The sequence below is a fragment of the Ammodytes marinus genome (assembly GCF_949987685.1).
Source record: "Ammodytes marinus genome assembly, chromosome: 5".
NCBI lineage: Eukaryota > Metazoa > Chordata > Actinopteri > Uranoscopiformes > Ammodytidae > Ammodytes > Ammodytes marinus.
Genome location: NC_137234.1, coordinates 13,296,531 through 13,319,126, shown reverse-complemented (window position 1 = coordinate 13,319,126; position 22,596 = coordinate 13,296,531). Strand labels below are relative to the sequence as shown.

Here is a 22,596-nt window from a genome sequence, read left to right as displayed (position 1 = left end):
GGTTCCTCTGTTTTCTGACAGCTTGTTATTGATCATAAAATCCTTTACTTTTTTTTTAGAACTACATTTTTGTTCTTCCAGCTGGCTCAGAGGTAGGATGGCAACTGCTGCACAAAGACACTGAGAGGAGTAGTGCTGTGACTCTGTCAGGGATGTGCTCTCTTGCTATGGCATGAAAAGAATCACAGGGTGCATAACGAGACGCTTTAGTTTTTGACTTTAATGTTAGTCATAAGCAGACACATATACAGTACAGTACACAGTCTACAGACAGAATGGTATAATTATACACACAATATCATACATCCATAAATGAACAGACTATCCCCCCCATCCCCCCCCCCCATCCCCCCCCCCCCCCCATTTTAATCCCACGTAACAACATGCACAGGAGCCAAAACCTGGATCACGACCATTCCCTGACTCCCAGTTAGCTCCCCCTGAGTGGGTGTTTGTGGGGGCGCACACAGGATCGTTGTTTAGGCCCTGTTTTCAGGTGCTGATGCAGCAAAAAGTTGAAGGTGTTTTTTTCATCACCTCAGAACGATCCCACTCCCTGGGCCCACTGATCTGTTTCCTTTTTATACTTGCCACTGCTGAGTACACACACACACACACTCACACACACACACACACACACACACACACACACACACACACACACACACACACACACACACACACACACACACACACACACACACACACACACACACACACAGTGAGTCCATGCACACTCACTAGGATTAAGATTATGCACAGGATTTCACATTAGATGTACCCTTTATATTTATAAAGACTTAACACGATGCACTGTCGACAGAACGTGTACCGCTCTGATTGTGGGGCAGAGTTCACAGGAGGTCTGCATGAGAAAATGAAGCTAAAGCTTTGGAATACAGCACTGATTGTCAGATAACCATTGTGACATCCTTTTATGGACTTGACTTATATTGTTGTTATTATTTGTCTATTTCGGTTTGACATAATGTCAAACAAGTGATTGTCTGTTGTCTATATTGTATGTTTCGGACCCCAGGAAGACTAGCTCTCACTCCGGTGTGTTGCTAATGGGGATCCTAATAAATCAAATCAAAATCAAATCAAAATCAAATAGCGCCTTCTAGCCGATTTTCTCAGCCCCAAAGCGCTTTACATATCTTACCACATTCACCCATTCATACACACACTCATACACACCCATTTACATCCTTTTATATCCACAGAGGCTGGGAAATTTGACCTGGGAATTATTTTTTAATCTGCACACACCCTGAAATTTCCATGGAACCAATTTCACACAACAGCAACCCCAGCCCAATTTGTGGGTCTAATTTGGGATTTTGGGTCTATTGGGACCACCAAGCCTCGCCCCTATAGGCCCATTAGCCAGATCTATTGCTCGGATGTGTCGTCACAGATAGGATGAGGCTTGCAGAGGGTCCGTTGGGGTTATCTAGATCACCTAGAGTCCAGTAAATGCACCTTTTTTACAACACATACGCAGCAACACATTTTACATTTATCGACCGGCATAATGGAGAGAAAGTGGGCAGGGTCTTTCCCCTGGACAGTTCTATTAAATAAGAATGTATCCACTCTTCAGACCTATCCACAGAGACTTGGAAAGGATGGCACGTCAGGCTTCTGGCCTGTTGAGTAGAGGCTCGCAGCCAGCACTGATTTACCAGCCAGTCATAAAGCATGTTGTTGCTGAGATAAACAAAGCTTCTTACTCACTGGACCATAAAAATCCCTGCTTTCTGAAATGTCTTTGCAAATGTTATTGGCACAATATTTTGACTCTTTATGAATAATGCCTTCACAACCTGCAGCAGTATTGATTTGAACAGTGGGATTTAATGGACTTGTTTGAAATATGAAAAGCAACAAGAAGGAACCGAATGCCTGTGCACTGGAAACATAATTAAAGCACTGGGAACATCAAGGATTTGTTGTTATCTTGAAGAAAAACTTCACTTTCTGGCATGGACAAACAGATTAATTGCAGTTTCAATGCAAAGTAAAATTCTACCGTTTTCACTTTTTCATTTATCCATTGTAAAAGGCCTGTAGCTTTTAGCTGGAGCTCAGAACATTCTTTCATTTCACATCTGCCTGGCTGCATTTGAAATAAACAGTGCGATTAGTGGTTACCCTGCCTGGTCTCACGCTCTGACATCTTTAACTGGCTCCATTCTCACCCAACGGCACAGGGAAATCCCATTGAGATCAATTCCTGGAGAATGAGTTATGAGCTAAGCAAGCTTGCAGCGTAGAACCCTTTAGGAGGCAGGCAGTGAATTATCAGTGCAGCAGGAAGGTTACTGAGAGAATTCCTCAGTGTGGGGTTGAAAGTAAGTCACGATCCAGTTTTAAAGAGAGCCCGCCTTCATTGCATAGTAAATGTATGTCCCGGAGCTGCAGAGCTGTCGCTGCTGCCCTGGTGTGAAGGTCGCTAACAATGACCTGGACGTTCATCATTGCTATGGACCTTTGGGTTTTCTATTCACTATTCATCATTACAGTATTGTTGAATGGCTGCTTCAACAATGACTATCTGCCAGCCCCACTCTCACCATATTGCTCCTTTATTGCTGAAATGACCTTGAAAAATAACCTCTGCTGGCGTAAATAAAATAAGAAAAAATGTAAATGAGAAAGCTCTATGTAACAGCACAAATGAATACTGTTATTGCACGTGTCCCTGGTAAATTGGTTGAAGCACTTACAGGCGTATGTTTACAGTTGAGTTTAGTGGTTCACCATCTTGCTTCTTGTCCTGAGGTGCCGAGCTGTATGATTTGATGGAGGGGGGAGTGCTGATTGTCTTAATGCGCTCCCCTATGAAGGACAGACATTATCATCACTGTAGCCCATAAAAGGATGGATTAGTTGATGACTGGGGTGATTCTTCCCTCCATCCCTCCTTCCCATTTTTCCACACACTCCGTTGTTTTCAGTCTATGCACTGCATCCAAATATATTGTAAATAGGTTTTCTTAGATTTTATTTGATGTCTTTCTTATAACTGAATTTGGTTTGCCTTTGTTGATTGAACATTTACACAAAATTAAAAAAATTCTAGCATCCATTTTATGTAAACATTTGACTGTTTTTACAGCTTCAACAAGTCACTTAACCTGCTTAAAATAATGCTTAGAACTGAATATGCACATTTTTAATACATTCTTATTTCTACATGGAGTGTTATATTAAAGTTCTTAAATCAGATTTGCAGTAGCTCATTGACATCCGTTGCTTTCATCAAAGGGGTGCGCCAAGTGATTTAGTGTTGTACTTTCATAGAGTTAATGGACTCCCAGGAGCCAGTTAAAAAAAAAGGATGTTCAAAATTGACTTTGCAAGGGGCTGAGATGAGTTTTTAGTCCCTGGTATGCATGCATACATATTTCAAAGATGATTTAAATATAAAAAAATATATAGGCCTATATGTAAATGTATTCCGTTCTATCCCTCTGGTCTCCTCAGGCATGCACACCAGTATCAGCGAGATCCTGAAGGAGAAGAGCCTGAAGCCGTCTCGCCGCAGCCTGCCCTGCCTGGCCCAGAGTCAGACTCACCCCATCAACCTCAACCACTTCCTGACTGTGCCTCTGAGCCCGGAGCCCAAAGAACAAGTCCAGGGTTTGAGCCAGAGCATCAGCACCTCCTGCAGCCTCCTCGCCCCTCACACAGGTCAGTCAAGGAACTTACCAACGTCTTCCCACAACACCTATTAGTATACTGTTCACATCTATACATTAGCTGTTGTTTAGTTTTAACTTGTGAATTCTACTATTCCCTTATAATACAAACATACATTTTCCTTATATTTTCTTTTGAAAAGGGAAGATTCTTTTTTAGGTTTTTATTTTTTATTTTATACCAATGTACATTCATGGCCTCCTACTGTTGGCACATTTTCAGTAGCATTGAAATATGAACTGTTATGATAGCTTGTGGTTGGACCCAAAAGCAGAACAGAACCCAGGTAGACAGTAAGAACAAAGTTTATTTGAGGCAGGCTGGCAGGACATAGGACGGCCGAATGGCGTGGCGAGCAGAGGCTAGTGGAAATCCGGAGAACCCGCAGGCAGGCGAGCAGGTAAGGTGAACAGCGGAGGCAACTGGCACGGAAGAGAAGAGGAGCAGAGTTAGTACAAACTCCAACTGGAGGCAGAAAGAAAACAACAAACACGATATCCCGGTCTCGGGTAGTTACCGCTCTGGTATGTAGTATACTCTGGCGCTGAACTGACAGGAGTCCACAGGCTTAAGTAGCGAGGTCTAATTATCCAACGATCCACACCTGGAGCAGTCTGCCCAGGAGTGCCGCCACGCCCACATGCCAACAGGGAGGTAGACAAGGGAAAACACACACAAGAGGAGAGACTGCCGAGCCTTGAGTCATGACATGAACCATCTTTGTATGCAGCAAACATGGGAAAGTTCTTTTTCATGATTTGTTATTTTTATATACTATTATTTGTAAGAACCATACACAGCAGACCCACACTATGTCTGTGATGCAAACAAATTGGGTTGTGTTTGTCAGTTGCTTAGTCTGTTACAATGAAATATATTTTGGGATATATAGTGTATTGTTACTCTTGAATGCTATTATTGTCTGTATGGTGTGTTTCATTATTCTTTTCATAGGATAGTCTGCATTGACTGTATAGAATGTTATGCTCAATAGAACCAGAGTTGCTTATCACATATATTTTCATATTGTTGGTCACATTTATAATGTGTGCATAATATTAATTGAGCAGCTTGTGTTCATGCTGCAGTGGGTTTCAGAAAATACACTCGCTTGTGACTGGGGCACTTTCAGTGGCAGTGAGATAGTGTGGGAACATGCTGTCCCAAGGGAAACATTTTGTCTCTGTACGAACTGGTAAAATGGTAGGCATTACTATCTTCAGGAATATTAAGAGTCCATTGACAGCGAGGGCTCCATTTTTATCATGGCACAAGCAGCACTAGCGCACTGACATTGAAACGCCCTTACTTTAACCGTTGGTATTGTTTTGAGAAAGAAAGAGATACAGTTTCGTGAGGTGTTGCTATTTCGGTAATAACTGGCTAGACGTTGTGCTGAAAATAGACATCTGAGGAAAAGGGTCTGTTTTCCCTCGGCCTAAGGAGAAGGCAGACAGGAGAAGAGAGTGTAGATGATGTCATGGATTTTCAGCTGGTTCACAGAAAACACGTGAAAGGTTCAGATCCTGGGCGAGCAAACAGTTTGTCAAGGCCGGCTGAAAAACCATGACAAAAAAAAATGGCAGCTGACACAAGAAGTTGAAACAAGAAAACATTTTAATTTAATTGAAACAATGAAAAATTGTGTTTTGGGGTGTGACAGTCAGTATGTCATTAGTGTTTGAGTGAAGTCATGAATGACAAATAGTGAGAGAAATGTGGTATTGGAAAAGGAAAAACAAAACAAAGGTTTTGGAGTGTAGGGAGTAGAGGTTCCCCTTTCTGTAAATAAATCAATAGATTCACATTGCATGGTGTGAAAACACAGCCTAATCCATGTGCACATTCATTATTTTCCTTTTGGGACAGTGCCCCATGTTGCCCAAACTTTTCAATCATATTGGAGCGCATTTTGGACTGTTTGTTTTATTTACTGGGTGAAGTTGTTCTAAATTGGTCATTCTGATGTTTCCTAATTAAATCAATAACAAGCCACTATGGCTACTTATCACTTTTCTGTAGAAATATGTTTCTAGATATTATCACACTGCTCAGTTGTGAACTTAAAATAAACTTAAGATTGGATAGTTTTCTCCTCAGCTCCATCTTGGATCAGTCTCGCCCCTCAATAGATATACGACAAAACGGTGCAAATGGAAAAGCTACCATCTGTTGTCTTACGTGATCTTCAGTTAGTTTTTCTTGTTTGTACCATGGAGGAGCAATCTGACAAAATTTCTAAATATTGAGCAGTTAGAACACGAATTCTTCGTACATTCTGTATTGTTTTTCTTGCCTTGCAGTGTGGTTTAAAAAACCTGTGTTCTGTTTGTACTCATCAGTAGGATGTGTAAAGGAATAAAACACATTGGCACCCTTTTTAACATCCGTACGTGAATCTGTTAAATTCCATCAAGGTGTTGCTCTCCAGCAGCATTTAAATGACTTGAAGCTGATTTCATTGTTGGCAGTCAGTACAACACCAATTTGAGCAACACCAAACAACTTAAGGCAGATAGGATACTGGTGTTATGATTGATACAGTTTGTTCAGATTCTTAACAGTTTTAAAGAACTGTCTCATTGATGCTGCTGTGTCTGTGTGCAGCAGAGGATGATGGCAAGGATAACTACGTGGAGGAGTCAGAGGCAACTACGTGTGAAACGAGAGCTGACGACTCATTTCTGATACAAAAGCCTGTCGCCCGTTCTAGATTAGAGGCCCGCAACTATTCACTTCAGGTAACCACGCTCCTAGTTATCCCTAATTACTGCTTCAAATGTATACAATGTAAGGCTGTAGTTATTTGGTCACTGAACACCCTCCGAAAAAGTTCAAACATTAGCAGTCCTGTGGTGTCAGCTTTGAAATTCCAGAGGTTGAAACTTTTTTTGCGCTGCAGGGAAAGACTGCAACAGGTTCCTCTGGGCTGTTTTTCCGGGATGGGAAAAAGAGTGTTGACTACATCCTGGTTTACAAGAAGTCCAGTCCACAGGTGGAAAAGAGGTGCACCTTTGAGAAGAATCTACGGGCTGAGGGTCTAATGCTGGAGAAAGAGGTAAAAACATTTTGCGTTTGTTTTAGAAGACTTTAGCTTGACTTCTGAACGTAGTTGACAAACTCCTGTGTCTCTTTTTGTTTTTTTGAAAGCCCTCCTTGACGAGCAATGACATCATGTTTGTGAAGGTCCACGCTCCCTGGGATACACTTTGCAAGTATGCAGAGCAGATGAACATCCGAATGCCTTTCAGGTAACCCATAGTTGGAGAAAATGATTCAATGGAAAGTATAAAAGGATGCTTATTGAGTGCCTAGCTACTTCTATCTAATCTCTGTAACCTATCTCCTTTTTTCTTCTTTAAGGAAAAAATGTTACTTTACAGACTGGAAGAGTAAAACTTTGAGCAGGTAAGTAGATTAAAGGTATAGGATTGTTTTTCTCTTTTGCTCCGTTGGGGAAGGAAGTTGGAATCTCCAGTGTCTGTAATGAAATTTGTGAGCAGTAGCAGTATAGCTGCAACGGCCTTAATGTGATCGGCCGCAATGTGATCAGTCACCTCAGTGAGGCACACAAACAGAGAAAGTGTGCGTCCAAACAACATTGTCTTCTTCAACCCAACCACTTATGATTTTTTTTTTTTAAAGATATCTTTGGGCATTTTTATGCTTTATTGATAGTGCAGAGAGACAGAGGTGAAATGGGGCAGAGAGGGGAGTGACATTCCGGGAAGTGACCGCGGGCGGGAATCGAACCCGGGTCTGCTGCTGGGCCCGGCCCGGGGGGGACGCCCTACCAACTGAGCTAAGGGCGCCCCCCCCACTTAGTGAGTTTTAATAAACAAAGGAGTAAATGAAAGTAAATTAAATAAATAAGAATACAAGTGTTGTCCAAGCTCTGCACAGGACTAAGCGTTTCCCCTCATCTGAGTGGAATGCAGACAGAAACAAACAAGTGCTGAAAGAAATTAACCGTCACATTGTTGTTGAAATTATGTTTAAAGCACATCTTGGATGGCAGTAGTTTTTGTATACGCTTTGAAAAGGAAACAGTTATATTTGATTCTTTTCAAACAATGAGGACTGTTATGTTTTCCTCAGGGCTCCTGCAGTCTTTTACTTTGCTTAAAGAAAAATCTAAACGAGTAGCAAATAGGCTATAATGGTGTGTTTCTTACTCGCATCCCTTTAAAGCTAAACAAATGGCCCGTGTGCAGGGGATGACAGCTGACTGCTCTGATATCATTACTTTCTCTGCCTTCACACAACATTCATAAAGTTCTCTATGGCAACAGTATGTTTTCCCCCCAGAATTCCCATTTATATTCATTCAATCCATACCAGAGCGGAGCATTACAAATTAGGCAGAGACCTTTTCAGAGGAGCAGTGGGCCAATAATACCCCGCCGACTGATTTATAGCCCAGCTCTAGGGAGGATGATGTCGGTCTGTCGATCGGTACATGACTTCTCCATCACAAAATATCTCCACAGCTAATGGAGGGATTGACATAAAATTCTGCACACACATCTACTCTAAGGGACCTGGTGGATAATCCTAATGACGCTGATTATCCCCATTTCATCAAGACCTTACTTATACTTTGAAATATCTCATGGTGACTTTTCCCCTAGCTCAACTATGAAGATGACAATCGTTGATTTTTAGTGAAATATCTTAATTGTTGGATGGATTGCTTTGAAATGTGGTGCACACATTCATGTCCAATTGTAACAACCCTGGGTACCCTGAGTTTGACTTGGCAAGCTGTTCTCCTGGCTCAGGGACTAGCATGCTCCTGGCACAATGTGAAAATGAAAAACGATGGTCCGCAGGGTGATGCTTGCACACGTGGCCTTTATATATGTAGGAATGTTTTTATTGGTGTGGTGGTGACAGCTTGTCAGTGTTTTGTTAGGGAAATAGGTTAGGAGCCACTGTTTCTTACAACAACCTCTGTGTTAATCTGAAGCATTAATCCCATTTCTCTGTGCGTCCGTGCAGCAGGTTTCATCTGAGATGTCGTCAGATCAAAAGCTGGCTTCCCAGAAATCCCATGAAGCTGGACAAAGAGGCTTTGCCTGACCTGGAGGAAACCGACTGCTACACAGCCCCCTTCAGCAGAGCACGCATGCATCAGTAAGGAGGAAACATACACACACAGACTCACGCATGCAGCCACAGAAACCCATGCACATGATCAGAGTGTCACATAATGGCATTGTCTGATATTTATCCTGCTCTGTAGCCCCAATTCCCTCTCATTCATCATATCATGTCCATTCATGTCCTGAGTTCTAGATTTGGGATTTAGAAACCAGCAGATGAAATCTGCGCCCTGCAGTCTTGCATATTTTATAGCTTTTCACATGAAAGAATTATCCTCCATTGCTTTTGTGGTTTTAATTTTCAAAGCATCTCTTTGATGAAAAGCATCATCTACAAAATTAACCCCACGGCTTCATTTGTCAGTGAATTATCCCCACTTTTCCTTTTCTCAACAACCTTCATGTTGTTTTGAAATAAAGATGCTAGAATGGACAGAGACCATATTGACCTTTAATTGAATTGAGCTCTCCATCATCATTGGCTTAGCTCTCATTAACCGCTGTGACTGGATGATATTGATAAACTGTTACAGGATGATAACTGAAAGAGTGTGATGTTATTTTCCTTCCAGCTTCACCATCAACAATAGACATACCTTCTTTTCCAATTCTACCAGAAGCAGGATCATCCATCATGTCCTGCAACGCACCAAGTATGAGGATGGAAAATCAAAGATTGGTGAGTCGTTACACTCTAGTCTTTCCCTCATCTTGCTCCTCATACACAACACTGTGTTTCTAGTGGTGCCCCATTTGTGTCAGGGGATTCCCAGGCTCATTTATATACAGTGAAGTGCATACATCCATTATCATGACCTATTTAGGATAATTTATGCACATAATAGACATTATAGGAACAACAATACATGTTATGTAAATTTATAGCTACGGAACGGCCGTGCCTGCAATTATTTCGTAATGCCTTTTATGACAGAAACTTCCGTTTCCTAAAGATCATTAACAAGATAATTATCTCGTTATCACAAGAAAAGGATCTTTGTTTTCTCGACATCACTAGGTTATTATGGAAAGCTCAAATAATATCAGAATTCGGCATTAAAAAAGTATGGCAAGCCCTGTCGTGCTTCCGTACATAGCTTTATTCACCAGCAGTACACTTTTGAGGCTCAGCTCTAAGTGATTCAAACCAATTAGTGGCAAAGGAACTACAGAGACAGTAAATGAAATAGAACACAATAATTATGTCTTTATTTCTATCTTTGTCTATTTTGCCACTTTTAAACCATGAAAAGAGACTTTTTTGTGTAAATTCGACTTCAGAGAGCAATAATAGAGTAGTGGGACAAATTATGCTTTTGTTTGTTGTTTTGCAATGGGATGGTTCAAATATGGGCTCCTGCTGAGCGGTTGGCATCTTCCAACTTGTGGCTGATCCCTCCTCTCCTTCTGGCTGTTGTTTTTTTTGTTTTGGTATCAGCAGTGACCAAACCGTCCGCCCTCTCCCACTCTACTATCTTGTCTGACTGCTGCCAACATGTTAAGCGGATTTAAATTTGGCCTTGAAGGGCCGGAATGGATTTTAGATGAAATACTTTAATACTGTTGACCACTGTACTTTCCAACAAACAAGATCAGCATCGCCGCACAAAATCCTTTTCAAAGCCAACCCTCTCTCACTTAATGCATTATTATTGTCCTGTGAAATATAACATTTAAGTCATTACTGCTTCATTACAAGTGTATGACAGCAGCCAAATCAGTCATTATTATTTTTGTTACTGAGAGTTGAGACAGCATTTTACACAGTTACATTTAAATGTGATTATGTTCAGGGAAAAATTAAAAAGGTTACCTTAAAAGTGCTTGAAATTCCAACCTTCCTAATGTGGTCATCGGATGCAGCTTGACAGTTACATAATGCAGTAAAGTGTTATGGCTGGGTTAAAATCAATCTCTCAATGGGCCCCTCTCTCGATTATGGCTATTGCTGATTTTTTTTTTTTAAATGGTGTGTCCTTGTGTTTTTCTACCTGTTTTATCAGCATCCTTTGACCTGACATGGTTCATTCTGCTGCAGGTATCAATCGGTTACTGGGCAACAACACATATGAGGCCGCGTTTCCTCCCCATGAGGTAAGAAGGTTTTATATTTGTGCTCAAAAACTTTTTCAGTTTCAGAGTGTAAGATTCCTTCTGTAATGTAGATTTCCCTACTCCTTGTCTAATCAGGGTGGCTACAAGAGCCGGCACCCGATTAAGACGCACGGTGCCCAGAACCACCGGCATCTTCTGTACGAGCGCTGGGCTTGCTGGGGCATGTGGTACAAATACCAGCCTCTGGACCTCATCAGGTAAGCAGCTTTTTAGGCAGTAGACACGGCATCATGAACTGCTTCTAGACATTTATATTTGCTGCAGTCAGTATCCTGGTTATGAGCCTAGTCCTGTCTGTGCTCGCATCAGGGAGGTGCTGTTTAAATAGACCATGGGGTAACCCAGTTGTTCAGCTGACCGACTAGAGAAAATGATTAAAAAGATATATTCCTAACCACAGTCTGCTGTCTGAACAGGCTTGTTTATCACTCCCTGACATCACATTACGTCTGAACTCAGGGATTTACTTTAATGGCCGAGGATTTGTTTTTCATCTTCTCACCAAAAACAGAAGATTGGAGTGACACGGAACAGTCGTTAAATTGTAAAATATGCTTATTCACCTTTCTGCCAAGAGTCAGATGAAAAAAGTACATAGCTGGATCCAGGAAGCCATGGGTTTGGCTTTGCATAATAAACGGAAATGGAGAAAAATACACCACATAACTCCATCTCAAACCACACATTTGTATTATATTTGTATCTATATATATTTTTTTTTTGTATTCTATTATTTAATATACAATCTATGATACTGAGTTGGGTATCTCTTTAACCTTTTTGTGGGAATGCTGCAAATCAATGAGCAGGGAAGTACCTAGTGACAATATTGAATGTAAAACGTCAATAATCCATATTTTGTATCAAATAACTATGAAAGAAATGCTAATGGAGACTCTCATATGGATGGATGTACAGAGGATTGTTAGCTGAATCTCGCCATTATGATTTTTATAGTGAGTTTCAGCTAATTGTTCATTTGTACAGCTGTAAGTTTAGTGGTTCTGGCTTATTCTCAACGCTCCCGGTCATAGAAGGCAACTGATGACAGACAAAAAGTTATGAAACCCAACAGTGCAGTAGCCCACCTGCTAGGCACCAAATGACAGAGGGACCCAATTAGCTGGTGAACATAAAGGAGCGACTTAAGAGTCAGAAATTTCCCTCAGGAGTTGTTAGGGCAGTGGTGTCAAACATACGGCCCGCGGGCCGGTTCCGGCCCGCGAGATGATTTAATCTGGCCCGCGACTTGTAGAGCACACATTTATGAGCATTTCAAAAAAAAAAGTAAGTCTCTAGCCCATTCCTGTGAGGAGATATGAATTTTTAAAGAAAAAACCAAAATGCTCACTCCAGCCGCTAGGGGGCAGCCAAAATTTAAAAAAGCACATTTTAGCAACGTGGGAAATGGTAAATGGCAATCTTGCTTCACCGCTATTAATGTTTCCTCCAGTGCTTTATGGCAAAGTAAAAACCAAAATATATATATATATATATATTTTTAGTGCTGAACAATTAATGTACTAGCAAGCGCGATGTGTCCGCGGCTCTGCACGCGTGAAACGAGCAGGAGCATGCTAGTGTAGGCCTACAAGATTTATTTCCTAATTTTCCATGCTGCTTTATTTTTATGTTTTAAATTGGGAAAAACTCATTCCAAAACAACCAATAACCTCTGTATTTAAAAATAAATCAAAACAGTAGAAGTTGCACTTTTATTTAATTTAATTTTGTACTGTCTGCATGTTTGCACAAAATGTGTCCCTGTACATATAGTAAACAAAATTGGACAACTGTAACGTCAGTGCCTGTTGTATTTGTGTATTCAAATAAACAGTTGTTTATTTCATTAGTGCGTATATTGGCATCTTTGAGCAAAATACCCCCAAAAATGTTGCTGCGGCGCTCCTATTCCCGTGGCCAGCAGCAACCTTTACTAAGACATTTCCTGGGGGGTACAGACATCCCTTGTGATCCATGATAATGTAGGTTACAAATGTAGGCTGAGTGATAAAGCATATTACTGAAAAACAAAGCTAGAGATTTGGAGTTGACATATGTACGTTATGTTGCCATTATTTTACTGGTCCGGCCCACTTGAGATCAGAGAGGCTGTATGTGGCCCTCGAACCAAAATGAGTTTGACACCCCTGTGTTAGGGACTAAAATGAAGTGAATATTGAACTTAGATTCATCAGGTGGCTGGAAATCCGACCCAAAGTGAATGCTAATATTTCTTCCTAACTGCTGGCTGTGTAAACGATCCACTGCTTGCTAAGGAGTTCAATGTATCAACTTGCAAAGGAGGCGATGTGCAATTGTTCACAACTTGTTTCTGCTGCCCCTGCAAAAGTGACCACAAAATGAAGTTAGTTTATTCTGATGAAGTACGCTGATTTTCCAGGTATTTAATTCAATGGACTAGAATTTGCTGTATCCTGTATTTGTATATCAGCCAAACTTGGGGAAGGGGACTTTTTTCCACCCAGCCATGTCCCTCCTCATTGTTGTTCCAGTGTTATTGGAGCAGGTGTATAGAGTGTGTCCTTTCACTCCAGGAGCCTCCCTATCCATTATAGGCACCATCTCACCGTGCAATTACTCCCCCCACAACTTCACTGTAATGAACAACATGTTTGGGTTTTATTAACGATAAACAGTTTATTTGTGAATTTTGACCTCTCCGTCTCACCGTCTGTCTCTCCCAGACGGTACTTTGGTGAGAAGATTGGACTTTACTTTGCCTGGCTGGGCTGGTACACAGGCATGTTGATCCCCGCCGCCCTGGTTGGCGTCTTCGTCTTCCTCTATGGTCTCTTCACGATGGACTCTAGCCAAGTCAGGTCAGTTTAAACAAACTGCACACCACTTAAAATATGGTTTCTAAAAACATGCATATCTTTGATTATTATTACTTTGCTGACATTTCCTTTGTTCATTGTCTCAACAGTAAAGAGATTTGTGAAGCCAACGAGACCATCATGTGTCCCATGTGTGAGGAAAACTGTCAGCCGTGGAAGCTGAATGACAGCTGTGTCTACGCAAAGGTTAGTGCACTTCAGGTGTTCCTCAACATTTTAGGTCCAGAATCTCTCAGTCATCCCCTCTCATTTGAAGAGGGGATCCAAATGGATTATAGTGAATAATGACGCATTTGATTATTTGTTGAAGACATAGAAGAAACAATCGGTAGCTTATTTTCAAGTTTTGGTTTGACATTCTTAGCAATACACTTATTTACTTTCTTGCTAATAATTAAAGAGGGACCAGTTAGCTTAGTGCAAATACTAGAAACAAGGGGAAATGGCTAGCTTTTCCTGGTCCAAAGGTAAAACCACAACTTGTCATTTCTTCACTTTGTTTGTTATAGTTTACTGGCTGCAAGCTGTAGCTTTATATTTATTGTACAGAAATGAGAGTGGTATTAATCATCTCATCTGACTCTCGAAAAGAAAACGAATGACCCCCTCCCCTCCCCCCAAAATATCAACAATTTCGGTGACAAATCATGCGACACCTCAGACTCAAGGATGAGAAACTGTGAATGGATCATAAAAAAAGTCCTGACATGTATTTGTCAAAAGTGAAGCTGCTGGAATTGAAAATACATCAAAGTCATAACTCAGTTTCAATGCTGCTATTTCGAAAAGCACTTTTTCACATACCATTTATGTGCTTATGTTTCTAGGTGACCTATCTGTTTGATAACGGCGGTACTGTGTTCTTTGCTATCTTCATGGCGATTTGGGGTAGGTGGAGGCTGCTTTTGTTGGTCACCTTTCTTTATTTTGTGAACATTTGTTTTATAACATCAACTATATGTAATTCCCTTGCCACTACAATACTTCAAATCTATTTTTACTATAGTGTACTTCCACTCTGCACTAAACTCCCCCGAACACATTAAGCTTTTCAACTGAGAATTCAACACAATAAATACACTTTGCATGGCAAATACAGGGGATATTCACCCTGTAATGAGTTTTCAAGGAATAAATCATCCTCAGGTTTCTGATTGAGCATCTGCAGACTGTATGTCCTGATGTAATTATTCTAATAACTAAGCATTTCTCCAGAGGGAAATGGTCTCATCCGACTGGCAGGGTTTCAGAATTACACCAGGATAGCGCTGTATTTCATCTCTGGTTCCCACAGCAGTAATATGTGTGTAATGCAGAGTGTGACTGTTACTATGCAGCGTCTGGCCCAAATTCATCTTCCTGCCAGCACGATAAATAATCACCTGTGCCCAGGGGGCAGACTTGGCACATTGTGTTCTGTGTTTGGGCTAAATGAAGGCCAAGGAGAGCTGGAGAGCCTAGTGAGGTCCAGCAAGCCTAGTTCCAGATCCGACATGACAGCTTTTGGCAATGTAGACCAAAGAAGAAGTACTGCACCACTGAGTGAGTGCACTCTAGGACAGCTGTGTGTGAGTTTGTGTGCGACAAGATACAAATTAGAAAAATTGGTTAGCCCAAAGGACCGATTCCAGGGGTCTGAAAAGGCGGCTTTTTTATTTCTTAAATAATTAAGTGGGTCAAGCTATATTAAACTTTCACATCTTTAACAGAACTCACAGTAGTTCTGACAGAGAATTCAAATCATGGTGCTCTGTAAGGGCCACAATTCCTCTGTGTGTAACCAAATGTATCTTTGTCACCGTTTTACTTAAAGTGGATTACAATTACATTTAGAGTTGCAACATACAATCATTTGTATTAAACGTTAACGGTTGAAGACTTGAAAATTATACTGACTGTCATTTGCATCGACTACTTAGGAAAATCTGAGAAATATAATTTGCATAATAATTTGGAACGCAGTGTACAGTATAACATGTAAATGCAGCCAATTGATTCAAGTAGAGGTGATTCAATAGATGATTTTATTGATTATACAGCTAATTGTTTCTGCTCCAAACCCATAAAGTAAGCTCGATTGTATGAAACACAAGAGGGAGCCGTGTTCAGGCTGCACAGCACTGATCAAATACTCAGTTACTAAGTTTTCAGTAGACATTCGTCCTCCTGCTACAAAATCACACGTGTGTATTTTATGTTCTATGTGATAAACCAGAACCAATGAAAAGTCTTGACAGAAAAAAGATTGCAAACATAACTTCTGGCGCTGTGTGCAACCTTAGCCTGACACAAATGAAACACTGCCTGGGGACTGAATGGTGCCCACATAAAGCTTTACTTTTTTGAGGTCTTCCAACATAAAATGGAGCTGGTCTGACAAAAGGCACGATTTGGGGGTGATACATCGTGCAAATAAAAGCCTATTCTCTGTTGCCTAATTCCCTTAACCTCACCACAGGATCCAAGCAGTCTGTGAACTGATGGCTGTAATCTGTTCCCATTATGGGCCAGGCACGTCACTGCTGCCTCTGTTTGAATCAGGATATCTGAACATGACACGGTGTTAGGTTCACAGTTAATGTTCCTCTACACAGTGACACTGTTATCAATCATTCTGTGTGTTTCGTATCAACGTTTTGATGAATAATGTGATTGAATCCTGATCCCCTCTGCAGCCACAGTATTCCTGGAGTTCTGGAAAAGGAGGCGGGCAGAACTGACTTATGACTGGGACCTCATCGATTGGGAGGACGAAGAGGTACGTCAGCAATAGTGTCCTATTGATCCGATATAATTTCATTACCTCGCAATTTTGGTCCCGTGATGCAGGTCTTTTTAAATGTGACACTTGTCACAGGATATTGAAAGAAAGAGTTATCTGAATGTGCGCTGTGTTTTTACAGGAGGAGCTGAGGCCTCAATTCGAAGCAAAGTACTCCAGGGTGGAGAGACTTAACCCCATCTCTGGCAAGCCCGAGCCTTTCCAGCCCTTCTCAGACAAACTCAGCCGGCTCATGGTGTCTGTGTCCGGGATATTCTTCATGGTGAATCCCCCATTTGATCTTTGTATAATATGCCCCTTTTGGGGATTCAGCCTCAGAGCGAGATCTGTTTTTTTTTTTTTTTTTTTTTTTTTGTGTGCCACCTTCTTGGAGGTTTAGATATGCCAGCAGTGGCAGAGCATCTCCTCCTGCTGGATGAAAATGGTACTGAGAGAAAATAGTGGATTTGGCCTGTTCTGATGGCCTAATTGCTCCTGTTTGCTGATTACATTTGAACGATGAGTGTTCAATCTGAATATGAATTGGTTTCTTAATCAATGTCTACAACCTCTACACATCTTTATCCATACTACTGATTTATTTTAAAAGCATGAATAATTTTCTTCTCTTTGCTTCTCTTTCCGTCATATCTCCTTAGATTTCCCTGGTTCTCACGGCTGTGTTTGCCGTAGTGGTTTTCCGTCTCATCGTGATGGAGAAGTTTGCTTCCTTTGACTGGAAATTTGTGAGGACGAACTGGCAGTTTGCGACCTCTGGCACCGGCGTGTGCATCAACTTTATGATCATCATGTCTCTTAACGTGGTGGGTGTCTGGACGAGCATCGTCTGGTGTGTTTACATGTTCTGGCCAAAAAATGTTTCATCCAACATCTACTTAAAACGTTGTTTCAAGAGCTCCTCAGCCAAAAAATACATTCAGTTTTTTTTTTTCAAGATTCATGTCGACGTCCTTTTCTAATGTTAATTGCCCTCCCCAACATTTTCACTGTTGACAAGTACTATCTTCTTGTCAGGTATATGAAAAGGTGGCCTATCTGCTGACAAATTTAGGTAAGCGGTGTCCACATTCTGCATGCATTCGGACCTTGATTATGTCCTGCTTCCCAGTGTCCCAGCATTTATTCTCTCCCTTGTCCACCCCACCTCCCCTTTAGAGCACCCACGGACAGAGTCCGAGTGGGAGAACAGCTTTGCTCTGAAGATGTTCCTGTTCCAGTTTGTTAATTTGAACAGCTCCACATTTTACATCGCTTTCTTTCTGGGAAGGTAGGCTGGCTTCCATCATGCGCTTCCAAATGACACTTTATGTTTATAGTGGATTTAATGAGATAGTGTGCAAACATGTTCTGTTTCAAACTCCCAGCCAAGAATCTTTGCCTTCCCCTCCTCTGTACAATTATTTTTTTAACCTTGTGTTTTAGTGTTTATAAAATCCTGCCTTGACTGAGTTACTGAGTAACCCAGCTGCAGTTTATCTGAGATATGATTAGCACTGTTAGTGTCTCAGAGTTTATTACTTTTCCTCTGATTGAATTTCGCAGCTAATGTTGCCAATCTCAATCTGTTCAGGTTTGCTGGCAGGCCTGGAAAATACAATAAACTCTTCAACCGATGGAGACTGGAGGAGGTGAGTGCAATTACGCATCACCGCAAGTGGGCTTCTGTTTTGGGATATATTTAGAATTTTCTAATTATTAATCTCTCTAATTATTCCGCCCGTTTATTACAATGTTACCACCATTAATCTCCTACATAATTACTGGGATTTGAAATCTTAATTATGGAAAAACAGAATGGGATGAACTATGCCCCACGATTCGCTCATGGCTTCGAATTACTGGGAACGAAATATGAATGTTATTTTATAATGTATTTTCCCTAGTGTCACCCAAGCGGCTGTTTGATTGATCTGTGCCTGCAAATGGGAGTCATCATGTTCTTCAAACAAATCTGGAACAACTTCATGGAGCTCGGTTTTCCGTAAGTAATGTGTTATTATTATTGTTGTTATATGCTAATTAATGAAGCAATATTGAATCCTTAATTCTGACTATTAAAGTGATTGGCATTTTACAAACCTTGTGTAATTTCTGTGTAGTTTTTTTTTGTCCTTTTAGCTTAGTAGCATTTGAAAACTATTTTCTCCTGCATAAAAAAAACAAATCACATCCACTTGTGTAGGGCTCAGTGAAAGGGCAGTGATCAGCACATTGTCAGAAATGAGTTGACATTAAGCTACTTGCTACGCTTTCAGTTTGCTGCAGAACTGGTGGTCTCGCAGGAAGATGAAGAAAGTAGGTGGAGGAGGGCAGAATGTAGAACGTAAAGCTCAGCTTCCCCAATGGGACAGAGACTGGAACCTGCAGCCGATGAACGCCCACGGTCTGGTGGATGAATACCTTGAAATGGGTAAAACACTACACTCTTTTGAAGTGTTTACTTGTCTGAAAGGGGAAAGGAAACGATTCAAATAAGGGCGGTTACTCAATCTTCAGTGTTGTTTATGCTAGAGTTGAGATGGACCGGCCTCATCCAAAAGTTTTTTCTCCTTTGCAGTTCTCCAGTTTGGCTTCACCACCATCTTTGTGGCTGCGTTCCCGTTGGCTCCTCTCCTGGCTCTGCTTAACAACATCATTGAGATTCGTCTTGACGCCTACAAGTTTGTCACTCAGTGGAGGCGACCCATGCCTGCCCGGGCCACTGACATAGGTCAGTGTGATCTCCGGCTGCCTCCACACCTCCTGTCACTGTTTTTATTTTTAGATCAGAGCCTCTTTTTACCACAGGAAAAACAGTGTGGAAAAGTAAACATTTTCCACCATTTCCTGAAATGTCCCTATATCCTTTGCTGCTCTATATGTTGCACCTTCCATCCTAACCAGCCCACCTCCCCATCTGACTACAAACACCGCCCTCCTGCTGCCATATAATATGAGACCAAATGCTTGTTGTGGCATGTTGCCCTGTAATAAAAAGGAGGAATCCACCCTGAAACATTTAGAATTCTTCGGCTTTAATGAAAACATTATGTTTCAGTGGCAGAGAATCAAAGAACAAAGCTTCTTTGTAGATCTTAGCTGACATTTACAGATCCTGCAGACCAATCTCGTGCAGAGAAGGCAGAGTGAGGATTTTTTTCTCAACTGACAATGGAGTAGGCTGAATAGACTTATTGTAATGCAGCCACACAAAAAAATAACATGCGGTATTTGGGTGACTATTTGGTTTCACGGCTGTTCATGTGTTTACATAAACAACACATCTCTAGAGACCGTTTCTGGTAAATTATCATCTGAAAGTCAAGCATGATGATGAGGGAAAGTGAGCATGTCAAGAAAGCTAAATTACAAGACTCCATCAGAAAACAATTCCTGGAATGTGCATAAATGTCCCGAATTTAAAAAATGTTTTATATGAAACAATCAAAGGGTAGAAAACTTATGTCCAGTTTTCCGTCCGTATATATTCATCTTGATGCACTTTAATGATTGACCCAAAAAATACTTGAGGAAAGTGTTGTAGATTTGAAGGTATGGCAGGTTGTAAAACCATCTTACTGACTTAACACAAAATGAATGACTTAAGTGCCTCACTTACACTGTATACAGTTGTGAACATTTTTTATTCTTCTCTGGTTTGGCTGGTCAGGCATCTGGCATGGGATACTCGAAGGAATCGGCGTGCTGGCGGTCATCACCAACGCTTTTGTCATTGCCATCACCTCCGACTACATCCCGCGCTTTGTTTATGCCTTCAAATATGGCCCGTGTATGAACAGGGGAAACCACCACAGGAATGAGTAAGTTCAATATACTACACAAGCATATACTGGAGAGTGGCTTGTGTTGCGGTCATTTAGCTTTCTCCTTTTGGCCCTCAGGTGTTTGCGAGGCTACATGAACAGCAGCCTGTCTGTGTTTGACATGGCCGAGATGAACAACAGCCAGAGCGGATACTGCCGGTACAGAGACTACAGAGCCCCTCCATGGAGCTCAGTGCCCTACGAGTTCACCCTGCAGTTCTGGCACGTCTTAGCTGCCAGGCTGGCCTTCATCATCGTATTTGAGGTCTGTCAGCGAGCACTCCCCGCTTCTTTTTGTGTGTGTGTGTGTGTGTGTGTGTGTGTTTGTTTACCAGTGAGGCAAGCAGCTAAATCGAAATCCCCTTATGTCTTCTCAACTCTGTGAAGCTACATACTTTTATTTGTAGATTTATATTTCTTTGAACTTTCTATTTGTTTATTTGCTCTCATTGTTAAATGAAAACCTCCCAAGCCCAGTTTAGGTGATTTTTGTGTTTGTTTTTGTTGTTGTTGCTATTCTCATGTTTAATTTAATACAGTAGTTTGAGAAATGTCCCTCTAATTCCAAAGAATAAATCCCAAATTACATGGTGGTCCATCTTAACAAAAATGCCCCATATGTCTTCTTCTTCTTCTGTCCTCAAAGTTGACAAAGGTGCCTTGTTCAGGGATTTGTGCAGAAGAAAAAAACTGGCACACTATCTGCCCATAAAACATTATAGAGCCAACGTTCTTTTATTGTGGCGTACACAGCGTTAACCTTTTGCGGTCTCACTTAATTATGCAGCAAATACTGGCAGCTTAAATGTACGAGGTAGCCTACTGTGGAAGGTAACTGATAAATGATTAATGCTTCTTCCCACAGCACCTGGTGTATGGGATCAAGTCCTTCATAGCGTATCTCATTCCTGACATGCCCAAGGATCTGTGCGATCGCATGAGGAGGGAGAAATACCTGATGCAGGAGATGATGTACGAGGCCGAACTGACGCACCTGCAGAAGGAGAGAAAGAAGAACGGACTGCGTTATCACCACGAGTGGCCTTAGCTTTACCTTACCGCCCCCACATCCTTTCCACTAGCCTACAACCCCAGCACAGCCCTCCAAACTCACAGGCACGACTTCCCCCCCGCCTGCTTGTTTGTTTATGTATTTTAGCTTTGTGAGTCTAGCTTCACTCGGCTGATTCTGTACACACCAAAGACTCCCTGTTCCGTAACCTGAGCCCGGCAGCCACTCCCTCGCCATCTGTTCCACACGTCCAGTGTTGTCGGCGCTGCTCTGATGGTTTCTGGCCCCGCCTCCCTGATCCCTCCTCACCTGGCTTCATCCAGCAGGTGGCCCTTGGGTTCTGTGCTGTGTCATGGCTTTACTTGGGGGGGTAACCTGTGCAATTGTAATGTTTACTATGCAGATCAAGGGCTGCAGATCACCACTGTTAGCTTTTGGCAACCCATCCTGCACTGTCTTTCTCTCTTTCTCTCTCTCTGTGTGGCAGCTAGCACTCCGTTTTCTTTTGACTCTGCAGTTTGGTGCAACTTGCAGCATGGTTGTGTGTGTGCAAATAATTAAAAAAAACTCAAATTAAAAAACAAAAGCACTCATCATGGAGGATGTTAACATCTATTCAGTACATTTAAAAAAAAATCTCTATGAAGTGCATGGTGATATTGTTTTGTACCTTTTTGATAGACCAATATCTTGATGCCTGGTTCAAGTGTGTCCGTTAGTACTCATGTGAGCTGTGTGTTTATCTGCGTCTGTGCTAATGCTGAGCTTGACTGTCTTGAGTTGAAGAAATGTGTGAATTTAGTGCGATTTGATTGTGCCTACTATTGTGTCACCAACATCACGTGTGCCTGTTTGTGCTGCACGTGCTTTTTTTCAAGTGCAAGAAATATTCTCTCTCCTCAGTCATTCTTTTGCCTGAAGTTCTCCTGTAAGAATTTTTTTGGTGAAGTGAGTCACATCACAGTACCTACCATCTCGGTTTATGGCCCTGAAACAAGTCGACGTTATACGTTGTAATGTGAACCTTTTGTGAACAATGTACACACTAGCAAGCAGGAGCCGCAAAATCTGCTCTTCCGTTCTGCTCTCGCAGCCTGTTTTCATTTGCTGTTGGACGCCCTGAAGCGTGGTTAAAGACTTGGATGACTTAGACATACCTGTGGCTTGGATGTTCAGTTTGCAAAGAACATCCATCCACTGCGATACTGCA

General features: G+C 41.6%; 1 protein-coding gene across 2 annotated transcripts in view; it reads left to right on the top strand.

The window, feature by feature from the left end:
- Positions 1-21,422, top strand: part of ano3 (anoctamin 3) — a gene marked incomplete at both ends in the record, with an annotated part of 28,851 nt that extends 7,429 nt beyond the window's left edge. The window contains 24 exons of one of the 2 annotated variants that reach the window (XM_080028308.1): positions 3,493-3,699; positions 6,319-6,449; positions 6,614-6,766; positions 6,859-6,959; positions 7,072-7,116; positions 8,710-8,844; positions 9,386-9,492; positions 10,852-10,907; positions 11,004-11,125; positions 13,637-13,771; positions 13,879-13,975; positions 14,617-14,677; positions 16,465-16,547; positions 16,693-16,833; positions 17,210-17,374; positions 17,586-17,622; positions 17,727-17,838; positions 18,142-18,199; positions 18,455-18,552; positions 18,827-18,981; positions 19,129-19,281; positions 20,221-20,371; positions 20,453-20,639; positions 21,240-21,422. In XM_080028308.1, the coding sequence (XP_079884434.1) occupies positions 3,493-3,699; positions 6,319-6,449; positions 6,614-6,766; positions 6,859-6,959; positions 7,072-7,116; positions 8,710-8,844; positions 9,386-9,492; positions 10,852-10,907; positions 11,004-11,125; positions 13,637-13,771; positions 13,879-13,975; positions 14,617-14,677; positions 16,465-16,547; positions 16,693-16,833; positions 17,210-17,374; positions 17,586-17,622; positions 17,727-17,838; positions 18,142-18,199; positions 18,455-18,552; positions 18,827-18,981; positions 19,129-19,281; positions 20,221-20,371; positions 20,453-20,639; positions 21,240-21,422 (2,873 nt within the window). Of the gene's footprint in view, positions 1-3,492; positions 3,700-6,318; positions 6,450-6,610; positions 6,767-6,858; positions 6,960-7,071; positions 7,117-8,709; positions 8,845-9,385; positions 9,493-10,851; positions 10,908-11,003; positions 11,126-13,636; positions 13,772-13,878; positions 13,976-14,616; positions 14,678-16,464; positions 16,548-16,692; positions 16,834-17,209; positions 17,375-17,585; positions 17,623-17,726; positions 17,839-18,141; positions 18,200-18,454; positions 18,553-18,826; positions 18,982-19,128; positions 19,282-20,220; positions 20,372-20,452; positions 20,640-21,239 lie in introns of both variants that reach the window. The other variant, XM_080028307.1, reaches the window with a different exon arrangement.
- Between the last annotated feature and the right edge of the window lie 1,174 nt (positions 21,423-22,596).